Source organism: Hippocampus guttulatus, chromosome 17 (assembly GCF_054856545.1).
Source record: "Hippocampus guttulatus isolate MCC_2025c chromosome 17, RoL_Hgut_1.0, whole genome shotgun sequence".
Taxonomy (NCBI): domain Eukaryota; kingdom Metazoa; phylum Chordata; class Actinopteri; order Syngnathiformes; family Syngnathidae; genus Hippocampus; species Hippocampus guttulatus.
The window spans coordinates 2821007-2837350 of NC_141277.1; the positions used below are offsets into that span (position 1 = coordinate 2821007).

General features: G+C 43.7%; 1 protein-coding gene across 5 annotated transcripts in view; it reads right to left on the bottom strand.

Annotated features, from left to right (window-relative positions):
* The window catches only part of astn2 (astrotactin 2), a 132442-nt gene that overhangs the window by 102483 nt on the left and 13615 nt on the right, over window positions 1–16344 (bottom strand). For all 5 annotated transcript variants that reach the window (XM_086134387.1, XM_086134385.1, XM_086134388.1 and 2 more), the window contains exon 2: window positions 5626–5813. In XM_086134387.1, the coding sequence (XP_085990513.1) occupies window positions 5626–5813 (188 nt within the window). The remainder of the gene's footprint in view (window positions 1–5625; window positions 5814–16344) is intronic.

Consider the following 16344-nt stretch of genomic DNA (forward strand, 5'->3'; position numbering starts at 1 on the left):
GAGCATCTGCGGGATGTACAGTAGTTCCACCTCCCTCACCACCCCCGTTTTCACCACTCCTATTCAGTCCAAGCAGAAAAGCAAAGCCGAGAATATCGTGGTAGATGCCCATGCTGTCGTTCAGAGTGAGGTGAACAGTGCTTCTGGAACGAGACGTGCGTCCTCCTTGTGGACTCATGAAGGAAATTAGGCTTTCGCTGCTGCCCCAAGTGTACTGTTGTCCTCATATCAATGCTCAGTGGGAGGGGAAAACACCCGCGCTGTGAAATGACACATCTGCTGCTCTGAAACGCCGGCTCGTTCCAATACACATATTCCAAACAAAGCTTAGTTTTCATCCAAATTGTAGGTTCTTCCCCATCAAAACAAAATTAAAGGCGAGTCCTGCCACCCAACGCACATTGCATAAAGGGGGCGCATATTTTCGGCCTTGCAGCCAGAAAATTGGACATCGTGAAAACATCTGCTCGCGGCAATATTTATATTGAGGAAATCTCACTCAATTCGGAAAGCGGGATAAACTACGGTGGAAATGACAATCAGCAAAACAATCAGCAAAAATATGGAGGCACGGAAATGAAAGCGGGGCTGTTGCTCCGACGCATTTCTAGGTTCCGCGATGAGAGGACAAGTCGTCTTTTCCTGAAAAGCCCCTGCGAGTTCCAAGAAGAACCCGAGGAGAAGGCGCAATGAGGCACATTATTCGGCGTCGCAGTAGATGAGACAGCCACTGTAATGTCACAAGTTGTATTGAGGAAAAGAGAGCACACTAAGTGCTGCTTTGCATTCAAGACAACCAAATGGGCTACTTTCATCAATTCATCACATTTGAGATCTTAAAAAGACACCTTGCAAAACTTGCAGTCGTAGAAGAAGCGCATTTTGGGAGGAATTTTTTGATTGAATGTATCTATTTTTTGGCGAAAGGCATGTCCAAACGCAAAATGTTTTAACTTGCGTCGCCGACCTGTCAAATATAATCAGGACGGCAAATTTCCTTTCCACGAGTGACGGATAACAAAGCGGTTGATTTTTTTTTCCTTTTTTTTGTACAGAGCGATCGGGGTCGGTCCTACCGAGCACTGATTCACGTCTAACCAAACGGTACCACGTTGCTGTCCCGAAGTACGTACTTCTAATTGTGCAGCAGTGAAAGAGTTTGCAATTTTCCAGATTTTTGTTGTTGGCCCCTCCAGTGCACCTGTTGTAGATTTCACGAACACCAAAGCAGCTGGCAGCGATCATCACGAGTGGACCAACCGTAACCGTGAACTGTGAACGTTGACGAGATATCGGCGAGAATCGTGCTAGCTTAAATGAAGGTGACTGCTTTTGAGGGCCATCACTCAAAGCAAAAAGCCTCCGCCGCCAGCGGGTGATTAAAGCCAAACGCAAGTTAACAAGCGCGAGTGAGATTGATGGCATAAACAATCGCGCGCCATCGTCGCGGAGTCTTAACGAGAGCTGCAAAAACTTTAATCGGAAGCCATATAACGCTACTTAGGCAGTATAAATAATGAGCCCGCCAGGGCATTCAAAGTAAAAGAGCAATAGTTCTCGCGTATATGACATCCACAAAATAGCACTGATCGATTGCCACGTAATGGAAATTGTACTGAAGTGATGGTAAAGTCAATGTTTGTGTTGCTATGACGAAACCTTTTTTTTTTTCATTTAAGATTTTTCAGCGACTTTCGCGCAAAATAATTCACATATTTCCTCTGATGGTAATTTAAACTCTCTTCAGAAGAAGGGAGTGGAAAAATTGACGATTAATGACCCTATTAGTCGGTATGCTTTAAATATCCAGTTGTACTGAGCAGATTAGCGTTGCCTGGAGTCGTTGCCATAGCGCGAGCTCCATTTTCCGTAGCTCATACCATCTCGAACGCGACCTCATCAACTTAATTCCCTTGATTATTGTGGAATGTGGTTAACATTCAGAAGAATTCAATATATTTTATTTCTGAGAGGTTGCACATGATCAAGAAGTGGATCCTCAATAATCTCAAGTTACGAAACGCCTTGAAGTAAATTTGAATTGATGTGTTGTCTCATATGACCGTATTTTACGCACTATAAGGCGGACCTAAAGCATTTCATTTTCTCAAAAGCCTTATATATGGCTCAATATTCTGATTTCTTGGATGTGTTTTAAATGTTCTGTAAAGCGCTTTGTTACGGCTGCAGCGGTTGTGAAAGCGCAACGTAAATCAAGCTGTATTGTACTGAATTTTATTCCCTTTGGCATAGCTGCATTTAGCGGATGCACAACGCAACCGTAGCCACTATTGTGGCCTCTATTCTATATATATTTAATATAGGGCATTCATTGAAGGCGTGCCTTATACTCAGAAGCGCCTTATCGTGCAGAAAATACGGTAATCTTTTGATGTCAAATCCAAATGTTTTCAGTATACAGTACAGTAAAAATAAAAGGAGCGGTGGTCTCGTTGTTCCAATACGTTTGGAGGGGAGCGTAGTTGTGTAGCAGCAAACTTTCTTATCCTGACAAAGACACTGTTGAAAAAAATATTCATTATATGTCAAAGCTAAAAGCTGCTAATTGGCATACCGAGCCACTGACTTCATCCACTTAACCCCAGTGCCTCAAAAAATGAAAGCTTCCCTCGAACAAAGACCATTTTGTAACGTGCTATATTAGAACAATGAGCGCAAATCGCATGTCCGATAATTCTTCATCCCGAAGCTTTGGTGTCAGACTGAAGCAAAGGGGCCAGCGTGCACTTTTAATTAAACGTATGGCGCAATAAACCGCCTGTGTACAGAGGTGACTGAAACAATTAAAACTCGGAGCAATTAAAAAAGTAGCGCGCCCAACATTCATCTCTTCAGTCCGCCGATTCCACAGTTTCCCTCTTCCTCGATGACCGGATGGTCATACATCACCCGTGACTGTTTAATTATAAGAAGGCCATTTCAGCCGTGCAGGACGTGCTTGGCTGAGAATAGTCTCTCGGCCCGACATTCTGAGGACGCTCAGAAGTAAAACACGACCGCGGGCTGATGGCCAGCTGGAGCGAATGAGCCGGGATGATTTCAAAACGGTTGATGTTGCTTTTGTTCAGGGCTGGGTAACGGAAAGCTCATCTGTCCGAGAGGAAAGGTTGAACCGGTGCACCTTTGGGATGGAGGCCGGTCTTTGCTTGCCCTGATCTCAAAATGCAGATATAACTTGGTTCCGGAGGTGTACGAACTGCTTGTGGATATGATTAATCCCACGAATTGCATTACGCGTTCTTCTGCGCTCTCTGTCCATGCGTGAAATGACTCAAATTTTATAAATCATCTCCTCCATTTACAAAGAAATGAAATGAGGTATCGAATGCAAACCTGTCAATTATGCAACATCACTGCGATGCTCTGCACATCCTTCAAATTACGACAGCGGTTCAGACAAAAAGAAATACATCCTGAACAAATTCACAACTGATGATTGCAAAGAAATGTGAACTGGCATGCTGGGTTTAACAAGAAAAAAAGATATATTCCCATAGACATGCTTCTAAATCGTGTAGAAAGTCTTCCCCGAAGAGTGGAAAATTGCAAAGCTTCAAAAGGAGGAGATATTTTCTTCCATTTCTACACCCCAGACAGAACATCAACCCTACCAGGGGAGTGATATTCCGCCAAGGGTTGTGCTAAATGTAGGAGCAAACTGGATTCATATTTTGTCATCGTTATTATTCTTAAGTCAAAGAAATTACCACTCCTCAGACTTTCTTCTACCTCATTTCTGTAGGCCTGTTCATCCTCGTGGCACCAAGAAGGGAACGCAGGACATCGAAAAAATTGCATCCCAGGGACTATTTTAAAAGTCCATTTTGCGAAACCAGTTTCTTTGAAATTCCCTTGTCTTTGATTTAAAATTAAAGTGGTTGTATTTACGTGACAAAGAAAATGCTCTGGCAATGGAGCGGAGCATTTCATGCAGCAGCGTGTTCAATTTCTGGCCAGTACAGCCGGTGTGGCTGGTAAAATATGGCTGGGTTGTGATAGGAAGGGGACCTGGCATAAATATTGTCCCAAACAAATTGAGTGCGACTCGCTATGGCAACCCTCTGATGGAACAAGCCAAAGGTGACAAAAACATGACACAGACATTTGGTAATGACTATTAGGAAAGACGCTGTACGATGTTAGCTTGTTAGCTGCCACAGACCAACAGAAGGAATATTTGCATCAAACTCTCCATGACGCTGTGAAAGCAGAACTGAGTTGATTATCTGGATAGTTGGCGAAGCAGAGAAAGCTTATTGACTCTCCTGAACCCCAACAATCTTACAAATCAGCGTTAAAGGTGTGCCAGGAGTGAAGTAACTGAGGAAATAAAAAGGAGTAATTCAAAGTCCTGGACCTCTAGAAGGCATCTTTCAGGAGGGAGCCTGTTCCAGAGTGACAGAATTCCATCGCAGGAACGGGGGCTGAAAGCCATTGAAGAATCAGACAAAGGCAGTCGGAATGCTAAAGTGTGGCTGTTTGGCCTCGCAGCCCCAAGGTGTCCTCTGGCTATTCGAGTGAACATCATTATGTCTGCTACTGTCACTTCGGGGCCAGGCTGCAAGGTGAGGACTCTATTCTTCTTGACGCCGTCAACTGCCAGTCAAGCAATCTTTCTCCCAAACTCTCTCCCTTCACTCCCACCTTCCTCCTGTTTGCTCAATCACACTTGGTCCCGCCCCCACTTGTCACACTTACAAAGCCAGCCGGAACAAGTGACAACATAGCGTGCCGTCAGGTAGCAGGTTGTGACAATTTGATTTTGTGCTTGAGCTGTGACCGAAAAAGGGTGGTGCCACGACAGTCGATCAGGACAATCAATGGTTTAAATGATTGAGTAAAATCTGAAGGTCATATTTAAAATAAAATGATTTGATATGGTGTAATTTTTTTTTTAGATAGTCCAGGCCACAGGTAGCTTAATTTCTTAGTTGTCTTTATCTTACTATTAGTAGTAGTGCGACTAGCATCATTATCGTTATCATGATTATTATTAGAATTATCATCATTTTCATGAAATGTGACAAGGGGTCTGAAAATACTCTGTTTGGCTTTAATCTATATGAGGAAGCGCACTCTGCCTTTTAAGACTTGGGGCCCCTAGTTGTCATGGCAATGAAAGTTGTTCTCACTTTGCCACAAACCTCGATGGAGGCTTGCGGAAAGAATGGTGGTTAATTTGAATGAGACACAACCATCCCCTCAAAAACGATGACAAAAAAAATAATTGAGGTATTTGGAACTCGGGGGGGGGGGGGGCATACATGATTGTCCTCTGAATTAGAAAAAAAAAAATTAAAATATACAGTAAAAGTGCACCACGGGCAGTGAATAATGGTGAAGTCAAATCCATCATTCGAGAATTCACTTTTTGCACCAAAAACTACAGAACCCCAAAAAATTCTTATCGTCATTTCACGTACAAAGTTTTCCAAAACTTTGATCGCTCGAATATCCAGGTAAGAAATGCTAACACTTTCCGTCATCGTAAAACCAGATAGCATTGACTAAGATTATCTTTCTCTTCATTCCATTGTGTGTGTTGCTTCATGGTAATTCCTTTCAACGAGAACAATAAAAATAACTCCTACTCATGCTACTTACCATAACCGAGATGTGCAGCAGATGCATGTGTTCGTGCGTGATGTGCACCGGCTCCCGCGCCGAGGCCTGCGTGGTCTGGGCCACCGCTTCCGACTCCGTCATGGACACGTGGAAGTAAAGCGTCCCGTTCTCCAGCCACTGCTGCTTCCAGTGCACCTGGGAGATGTCTTCGCCCCTCCCCGACATCTCTGAAAGGCGAGAGAGTACATCAGAAAAACAAAAAACAAAAGTGAGGCGTTGAGAAACTGACATTGAGCGGTGCCCGAGGGTAGTCTTGCGATGTGACGTGGGCTTTCCTCACGCTACCTTCCAACTCAAAAACATCATCGCGTCAGCAGATGAAGCTTTGAATAAGCTGATTTGAACTGTCAGAACGCTGGATGAGGAGGAATTATCGCCCAACGTCGCCACGCGCAAAATCTACACGGTGAAATAGATGCCGTCGTCGGTTTTAGTCTGAGATTTGTCTATGTTTTCAGTAAATCAAAAAGTGGCTCAAGCAAAAATGGATATAAAATGAATGAGTCGCATTTCTCTTCATATCGCATCAGATGTTGTTGTCGTCGGTTGGAAGAATATCCCCTAATGGGAAGACAATGGCCATATCAAGCGCAATTAATTGGCTGTCTGCGGCAGTTGCAGGCATGTCATCTCTGCGGCGGTGTCGTGGCCTTATCCGCATTAATCACTGTGCAATTGAAGTCAGGATAAAAAATGCATTCGCTTCGGGCCTGCGTCTGCAGATTACGCACACGCCAAAGGACGAGAACCTTTCAACGGCGATTGTGGAAATCAAGACACACTTGTGAACGTCACTGTCAAAAGCAGTAGCGTGTCACAATTTAGGCCTGGTCCGTTTTGACAAAGCACACTGATCAGGAAAACACATGTCCACAAACAATAAATAAATAACTCTTATAGTGATATGAGGGCATACCGACAAAGCTCTCACCAAAACGTTGACTTTGCGGGTGTTGAAACTTGAATTTGGGCTTGGTTAGGACTGAAAGATGACACGGTGAGCTCTGCTACTGACCCTTGACATTTTGACATGCGGAATTCATGATGCCACATCATGAATAAAATTTATATATATAAATAAAAATAAAAAAACGCTTCATCAACTGACTGCAAATTTCATACTGTACTCATGAACGCAGCGCACTTTCACAAACGTCCTGCACTCCCTATATATATATATATATATATATATATATATATATCAATGTTTTTCTTGCTTGCTAGAGAATGGGTAATTGAAAAAAACAAATCTACATTATGTTCTGAACTTTAAAAAGACTTTTAAAAGTAAAGAATAAAGAGTGCCACGGGGGATTATAAGATCAGCTTTTCAAATTTGAGTTATGCTGACAAAATGAGTTTGACTCAGGAATATCTCCAGTGCCCACACTGAGGATTTAGCAGCACTAAGAAGGCTTTATCGAGGATTGTGTCCGAGCTTTTTACATCTCTTCCTTACTCGCTTTGTTTCAAAGGACAAGGGAAGCAGTTTGCTCAATGTGTTTTTGTCTCAGCTGTTTGAAAAATGAGTCGTACCATTTTCTTTTTCCATCAAACTGTATCAAAGTTGGAATTTGTTTCATATGTTAGCATGCTAATTGTTGCCATGAGTGCATTCGATCCAGTATTACCAGCCAGAACCGGTGTAAAATGCTATTGGACTTGTGGTCAAGTCTTCTTTCGTCAGGCTGCGTTGCTCCAAACCAGAGGTCTTCCACCCATAAATGTTCCGGTTGAATACGAAATGGAATTTAAACAGTTCTCCACCACATGCTGTTCGCATTTTGACATCATGAGACCAAGATGAGACGTGGCAAATGAGTGCCATCGCCACAAATGTTCACAAATGAAATTAAAGTCAAATATCGTGATGATCAATTGATCAACTAATACGCCTATCCCTACATCGTTTAAATGGCATCGCTAACAATAGAGAAGTCCTCTGGCAACTTTGCAACTTCAAAACCAAGGGCAGTGTTCATTAAACCTAGTGAAGCGGAGTGGTTCGAGTTCATTTCGCATTGACCTTCATAAGTGCCCTTCTGCCGGTCTCGCCGGGATGTGGAGGGTTTCAAATTTAGACCATTTACGACACAATTCTCTCGGATCAAATCAGAGATCAGCCAGGGATTGTCGGACATTATCGGAAGACATTTTGGGGAAAAACTGTCAGGACTGAGGTGGCGCCGCCTCGAGTGTTCCGACGGACAGGTCAGCACGGGCTCCCGACAAGACTAACGGCTGTGCTTTGCATGCGTGCGTGCACGCTACCCCGCCCCCCCCCGCCCCCCCACCGCACGGCAACTTTGGTTCCGAGTAGGCTGACGATCCTCCACGTAAGAGGTGATCATAGCACCGACACGCTCTCCGATTGTTCAAGGCCGACAGCTCCGTGACAGTTTGTCAGCTCGGCAACAAGCCAGCGTCATCCGCGTTTACCGGGATGAAGGCTGGCACCCCGAGGGCACTCGGCGGAATGTCATTACATACGTGGCAAAAACGTCTCTTTGCAGGTTGAGTCTGCCTATAGCGCTGACTCCTGACAGCAAAGAAGGCAAAAGTGATGCTTCAATAATTCATGTGAGGGAGAGGAGGAGGCAAAGAGACCGATTCATTGAGAATCCCGGGATGGTTGACAGAGGGGTCAGAATATGGAGCGGGAAATATCAAGCGAGAGGAGTAAATATTGAAGAATTTCATTCTGGGTTGGTATTGCCACTTCTCGGAACATCCGTCATTTGTGACAGTGTTATGTTGTGCCCATTCACCGTCCGAGGAGACCGCGTTTTCACCACCGTGAGTTTCATCGGTTCTTATCTCTTGTATGCCAAACTGGATACCGCTACGCACACAGCTAAACAGGAAATGATTATGATTATTGTTACGTCATTCCAAACGTCAAGCCGGGAGGAGTTCTCAAAATTACAGTAGAGCCCCACTTTTATTTATTTTTTAAATTTTAAATCAATTTCTGTCCTAGTTAGATTGATATCCACATTTACTTAAGTTATTACTTCATCCCGGTCGGTCTGAATACCGTATTTTCTGCACGAGAAGGCGCATCGGATTATTAGGTGCACTTTCATCTTTTGAGAAAATTAAATGCTTTTAGGTGCGCCTTATAGTGCGGAAAACACGCTACTTTCATTTCACTGAGGTTCTAGAAAAGAGGATTTTTTTTTTAAACTCCACTGCCTGATTTGTATAAGCTGCAATAAAAAGGTACATTTGTTTCAGATTGTTCTCGTATTTGGGGAATAGTTTTCTTCAGAAGTTTATACAAGCTACTTTCTTGTTTTACGGCAGCTATTCAGGAAAGAGTTGCAGACTTGCAGTTTCACAAGCCAACGTATGATGTTGACACCTGAAGAAAAAAGATGTATCCAACCGGGCACGCACAAGCCTATGTGTAATAATAGATGACTTCAAGTGATCCGTATGCTGAGAGAAGATGAGAAGAAAGCCCACCAAAGATTGTGGATTCTTTAATTTCGGCAATGCAGAGGCCCCTGCGGCCTTATCACCGAGGCCCACATCCGATCCCAATGGCGGCACCAACTGCGGTCAATCTAAGCAGCAGCAGCTGCTCGGCGCCATAAAAAGCAATCATCTTTTCAGAGACAGTGACTCACCGCTTCACAAAACTCGGACAAGGCGTGGCAAGTAGCATCGGGTGGCTTCGAGAAGGCATCTATTCCACACCGTTTGCCCGCCACACTTCCCCAAAATGATTTACATGCAAGGAAAAATGCGGCAGATTGCAAGGTGATCTTGAAAAGTTCTGATGTATCAGAAGCTTCAAAAGACCCGAGTTTCCTTTGGTACTGACTCGTGTACGATTTTTTTTTTTTTCAAAACCTGGCGAAAGGGTAACGTATTGATTCGATACACTCATCAACACTTTTGACTACAACGGACAGGAATTTAAAAAGCCAAATGAATGGTCTGAAAACCATGCTAAAAAATACAAATCCCGACCAAAGACAAGATCAAGTCGCGTATATAAATCCGGAGCATCGGGACTAAAGCCCATTGAGGAGTTTTGTAGGTGTCAACCAAACAAACAAACAGATGCCTGCCTGCCTTTGGTCCCGCTGTGCCACAGCGAGACCTTGAATGTTTCTCGTTAGCGCGGAAAACGTGCCGTCTTGGAGCGGTTTACGTGCACGAGCTCCCGTTGTTCAAGGTCATTTCCCATCATTTCAATTCCACACACGTACATGGGCGATAGCTGCCCCGCCGCACATTGTGATGCGTAATTAATTCAAAACATAATGCTGGTTTACTACAGGTAATGAGCATCATTAACCAACGTTAGAGGAAAAAAAAAACGGCAAGGGCCTAATTTATGCACAAATCTATATCTGCGTTGCCTCCTGTGTGCTCGTGGATTAAATGCAAGGCAAAGTGCCTGGAAAGAAAAAAGCAGACTACTCCTAATGTATTGAAAGTGACATATTAGCAGGATAAACAATCCCCTTAAACGCCGCCTTCGAAAACACTACAATCCCATTAACAAGACCTTGTCTGATTTCACATGTTTCTTAGTGTCTCTTCGTATAATGTAAAGCTTGTCCGCGGACGAGGGGAGGCCGTCGTCTTTCGGTGCCAAAGTGGTTGGTTGCGCTGTAATAAAACACACGTTAGGGAAGGCTAATCCTTTGTTTGTACTCCCGTGAAAACCTTTCTCGTACGTATAAAAGGGGTTACAGTGCACCGGAAACACCGGAAGGCATTAGTAATCGATTGAGAGGAAGTTAATTTGTCAGGGGAATGTTGCCGCTCATTTACAGTGCTGTCACAACACTGATGAAAGTGTTTCCATTGTCAGAACGGCTTCCACCCGCAATGCGATTGCAGTCTCGGTTGACGGCAAAACATCAATAAAAATGGCGACTGCTTGAGCACCACCTCGAAAATTCGACAGACATTCCGACTATTTCTTTGACAAACACGTTGCTTTGCGACCTGTTGATTTAAAGCGCTGACCTCAGATACCCTACATCCCCACAACAACAACGATCCGTTGACATACTGAAATGATGATTGCGGACTGGATCCACCTAAAATAATTTCATCTGTTTTGGTGTGGCAAAACATTCCAAGAGACGAGACAAATGAGGGCTCACAAAAAGCACATTGCTAATTTGCACGGCACATATAGACCTTGGAATGGGCAATTAGTTGCAACGCTGTATTGTTATGAAGGAATGGAAACACATTGGGGAGTTTTGAAGATGTAAACACAACAAATGGTTGCTTGCCTTTGGAAATGACCAGTTGGTATTACGGATGACGCGGAAGATGCTTCATGTACATGAAATGAAGTTTTGTCTTATAAAATGTCAAGAACTGGGCAAATTTAGCATCTTGTTTTTTTTTGGATTTTTGGAACCAGGGATTTTTGGATTATTTTGCTCTGGGAAGCACGGTTACACGCCGCCACTCCCTCCCTAATAAGTTACGCATTTCAAATAATGTGACAATGTTGATTTAAAAGAATTCATTAATTTCCGGTGGCCATGGCGATGTGCCTTCTGATTAATGACGCCGAGGCTGCCCAAGTTGGGTTGCCCTTCACGGGAGATAAATCAGTGGCACACTGTAAGGCGTCACGCTCCAGCTGTGTCCAACATGCTTGCCCTATTTAAATGGCTTCCTGACCGACGGGAGAGGTGAGTCCGGAGGCCAGAGGTGGGTGGGTGAAAGCCGACCTGCGTGATCTTGGGTTAACTTAGCTGTCACTCACGAGACTGGCGCAAGGATACTGGAAAATGTCTCTCACAATCGAAGTCAGGTCGGAAGAGGCTGTTTTGCTTTAGTACAGTAGACTGGCCTCTAAAAGGGAGAAGAATAATGATGGGGCAGGGGGGCGGGGGGGTCATTGGTAGGTCCTGATAGGCATGGAGCAGAGCAGGACAAAGAAGATTTAAAAATGTTTTCTGATAAAGTTTGGATGAGTGGACTCAATGGACATGGAAGACTTGGAAAGTTCTGATTGGAAGAAAAAAAAAAAGTAGGATGGTGTAAGAAGACGGCCGGGGTTATCTGACCATTTGAAAAGTGTTCCTCGATATCGCAGAGAAGGGAACTTGGGAGAATGCACTCTGCAAGTTCAGGTCAAGAGAACAATTCTTGACAACAGGAGTGTCCATCTTGCCATTGCAAGAAAAAACAATAGCACACCAGAGGCACTTTGGCCATTCTTGGCGAGATGCCGAGTTTCACTGGAGTCTCCAAACACTTCCGAAAGAAGAGTTTCGGAAGAACAACGTAGACGCAGAAGACATCACCAAAACAGCTGCTCCAAAAAAAATCTGCCATCTACTGATTGTTTTTGTTTTTTTCATGCTCATCCTGCTACAGATCAGATGGTAATACACACCACTTGGTTGAACAGACAAACACATTTCAAGACAGAAATAGAAATTGGGAGAAAGAAAGAAAAATCCTCAATAGATCAGTACGGTTGACGTGTTCAAAGCGAGTCAGAGAAAGTACAAACATTTATCGAACTTGTACAAGGGCCTACTCTTGTATTTATCCTCCTAGGGATCAATAAAGGACTTTCTTATGTTATCTTGGTACAAGCGAGGCAATGTTATTTCAAACTCAATAAAATGGCGAAAAATGCGTTTCCATTAGTGGCTGTGCTATCAACATTGTGGGTGTGGTTGGAATTGGCACTTGATAAGCGAATGTTCTGAGTGAATTAAAAAAAAAATCAATACATAAAAGGAGCTTGCCATGAAGTGAAGACTGTCGATCGGATTCAGACGAGGGACAAAGGGGAGAAAAAAAAACAACTAAGCTCTCAATGTTATGACCTAAATTGAAAGCATACCACTTCAGATCTTTCCTTTTTATTTTAGCGTTCACGGTCATGGAGGGAGAAGACATACCAAATGTTACACATAATTCTGCTGACTGAAACACATCAATAAGATTTAAAGAAATGTATGGAGTGAAGAAAAGAAAAAACACATTCTCTGTGTTTTGACACCGAGATGAAATCCGGTCTTCATAGTAAAAATAAAAATGAAAAAAGAGCTGTACAACCAATCTATCTTACAACTGTCTGAATGGCCTTCTGTCCCCGGCTTTTGCTGTTTCCGTTTTTCGTACAAACAGGATTCCGACGGCCATTAAGGTACAGGACAGTATGTCCAGCGTGTCTACGGCCGTAGATCACGACTTGTTATAAAATGTAATGATAAGGTTTTATGAAGGAGAGAGGAAAGTTAATAGCCCCGTTCACATTTCCCATCTAGGCAGGCGTTTTTCCGGCTTGCTGTCTTGTGTATAAAAAACAAAACAAAAAAAAACTGTACACAACCCATTGGTTTCTTCTGAACATAAATGAGATATAATGGCTAGTTCATTCATACCAATGCAAAAGCCCCGCAAAGTCTTCAAAACCCTGTCAATTCCCTTCACTTGAAGGATAAAAAAAAAAAAAAAGGATCAAGTAATAACACTCCTAAAACCTTAATCCCACTCCCTTAATGCCCCTCCGTTGTCGCTAAACAATATGAAGGGTTGGGAAAGCAAGTCAACTTGGCGTGATGGTACATGTACCCAAAAGGCTTCACCGGCAACACGACTGCCGCGTACTGTCTAAGGCTAAGCCCTCAGCCGTCGATAGTGACAACACTGACCATGAAAATGAAAAGTAAAAGCAGATTAGTGAAAAAGCTCTGGAGGACCTTGGAGAATTTGCTGCTTGCCAATAAAGTCGCAGAGATTGCACGTGCAGCTGGTTTTAAAAAAATAAAAATAAAATGGAGAACAAAAAGGCATTGCTGGTGCCCACCGGAGAGAACCGTGGTTACTGTGGTACACTAAGTTCATGGTGATTTACTCAACGCTATTAATCTACGAGCAATGCTTTAATTGATGAACTGTCACACATCATCAAGACTCTCTTCGACTCTCATCCGTGAAAAATATGGATTCCATAATTGCAGTCACCGCTAATATAAAGCACATTTTGATCATCAGCTAGCCAGTCAACCAGCTAGCTAGATGCTAGCGCAGAAGCTAATGTAGAAGCTCCTGATCAAACATCAAAGACAGATGGACTGAAATGCGTGAGACAAAAGATTGAACGACACGTCGCAGGTCTCCAAAGGCAAAAAGGAGCATCACCTTCTGGGTATGCTGTCTTCATTTACCAACAGTGGAGACGTGTAGTCAGTCTTGTGGGTTTACAGTCTGTGAACTATGCTTCTGCAGCCAACGACAAGCAATGAATTTAAATTGATGTTCGACCACAGCAACCCCGATAATTTATATTCATCTAATGGTCTTTTGGAGCAGACAGAAAGTCGTGCCTCAAAATGTTATGGTGATTTGATGTCAGCTTGCTGGGGTTTTTTTTTTTTGTTGGCCTGAACCTGTCTTTTGCCCAATTTATTGCAGCTCATTAGCGCGCCAAATCGGTCATCATTCATTGCGCCCTTAAGTAAGTGAGCATCTATGAAATCCAATTGAGCTTTACAGGCCACACATCGGGATAACACCTGCGAGGCTATTCCTCAGAGCTTTCATTATTTTGGGCAGATGAGCTTCATTTTACCGTCTTCTAATTTTGCATCTCCGGTAATTGTCTAATGATTTTGTACAGGACTTTGACAACTACTTTAATGGTCTACTCATTCAATATGGTTCCGCCAAACAACTTTAGGAAAAAAAGGTTGCCATTTAATAAATCGAAACAAAAACTGCAGAGCACTGCAATGAAGACACACTTTTATCCATTTGGTAGAACACAAGACATGACATTTACTTGTGATTTATGCTTTGAACGACAAAACGCAGTTCAGTGTAACAGGAATCGGAACGGTGACATCTCCAAGCAGTCATTTTCTGCTCAGTGCGAACCTGGTATGGGAAAACAAGTTCAAAACTTTCAGGAAGAGATCCTGTGTGTGTGTGCGTGCCCTTAATTCTGCTGTCACATTTGCATAATACCATCCACACACGGAGTTTCTTCCCCCATGTCCGACTCGGCAGCTTGCGCCAGACGAAGAGCCGCCAATTTAAATGAGCTGCAGGACACAACGCTGTCTGCAAGACGATCAAGTCCAGGTCAGAAAGTAAGCAAGAGCTGCCTTGAGATTTGCGATGCAAAGATTACCATGAGCGGGTAACTCAGAAGTTCAGCAAATTTGCAACTGCTTGCTGCGTGTGCCCACGTACGAGGCTCCGCTACGCTCATTGACAAGCCACATGCCGCCTGCAGGGGTGAAAATTCAGCAGACAAGACTCAAAATTAGATGCTAGGTTCAACAAAAAGCCAGCTGATGCTCCTTCTCCGGTCAAGAAAGGCATACTGGGCGATTGCCCTGCAGTCGAGCGGGGGTCAGTGGTTAATTAGCATCAGCCAGGAGCAGGCCCTTCAAAATGGCTCCAGACGGCCAAACTTGCAAGATGCAAAATTTGCACCTGACTGTACCGTAAATGCAAATGTTGGAGTAAAAAGGGGAAAAAAACAACAACAAAAAAAGCAAATATCACATCCTGTATTTCAGGTTCTAATGATAAAAACGCAAGTGGGCAAGAAAGACACCATCTGAAGGAAATGAGTTCCTAAAAATAGGCATACGGTAATAGAACATTTCTCAAAGGTCTCAACTTACAGTTTGACCATCAGTGCCTCCATCAAGCAGCCTGATACGAGTCATTTAGTATTCTATAACTTCCACAATCCAGTGACCTTTTTTTTTTTTTAGTGACCATTTTTTTTTTCCATTCGGGCTAAATCCAACAATGGCGATATTAGAAACTGAGCAGCAGCTTGATGGCAGGGATGCGTGCTTGCCAGAGCTTGCTCTTGTCCCGCTTGCTCGGCGGAGAGGTGAAATCCACGCCAGCGCAGTGGGAAGTCGGCATTGCCGTTTGTATGTATGACTGCCAAAGTGTCGATAGTTTGGGGGATAACCAAAATCATCACAGGAGCAGGCGGAAGTACACTTGCCAATGTCGGGACATAAATACACAGAAAACCTTTGCGGATGACTTTCTCAGGAATTCATGCCTTGAATTAAATACAGACAGACGGAGCACTGAGTAGACTGAAAATGAATTTCGTCAGCCAGCCTCTCCCAATTGCATTTTATGTGACTACTGTTTTCTGAGAAAGCAAAACTGTGGCTAGCGCTATTGCTAATGCTGCTCGGCACACGGGGAAGGAAGAAACACGGCTTGAAAGGCCCTACGACTAAAAACCAGGACATTGAAGACGCTCCAGGCACATTTAAGTGGAAGCATTTCCGTTAACTGTCCATCAAACCAAATATTAACTGAGGTGGATTGTTACGGCCCGACTGGTGACACGTTGAACGCGTCAGTCGTGGCAACGATCCACAAATAAGAGATCAGCTGCATCGCTGTCTCTTTCTCTCATAACGAGGCGTCGCTTTGTGTTAGCACGCCGTTGTGCACTCTCCTAAACGCCAACAGGGAGCCTCCCGCAGTGAAGCACATATTCAGCGAGCTTCTTCTTTTTTTTTCTCCCCCCTCCGGCCCCTCTTCCCAGAGTCGTCTCCCCTATTGTGCCGTCTCCTTGTGTTACTATTTGAAGTCAAGTCGCTCATGCGCTTTCCCTTTCCAATGATAAGAATCACAGTCCTGGAAGTTGGATTTCTATCTATCCATCTATATTGCATTCACTTCACTGGCGCATTGATTCGTATT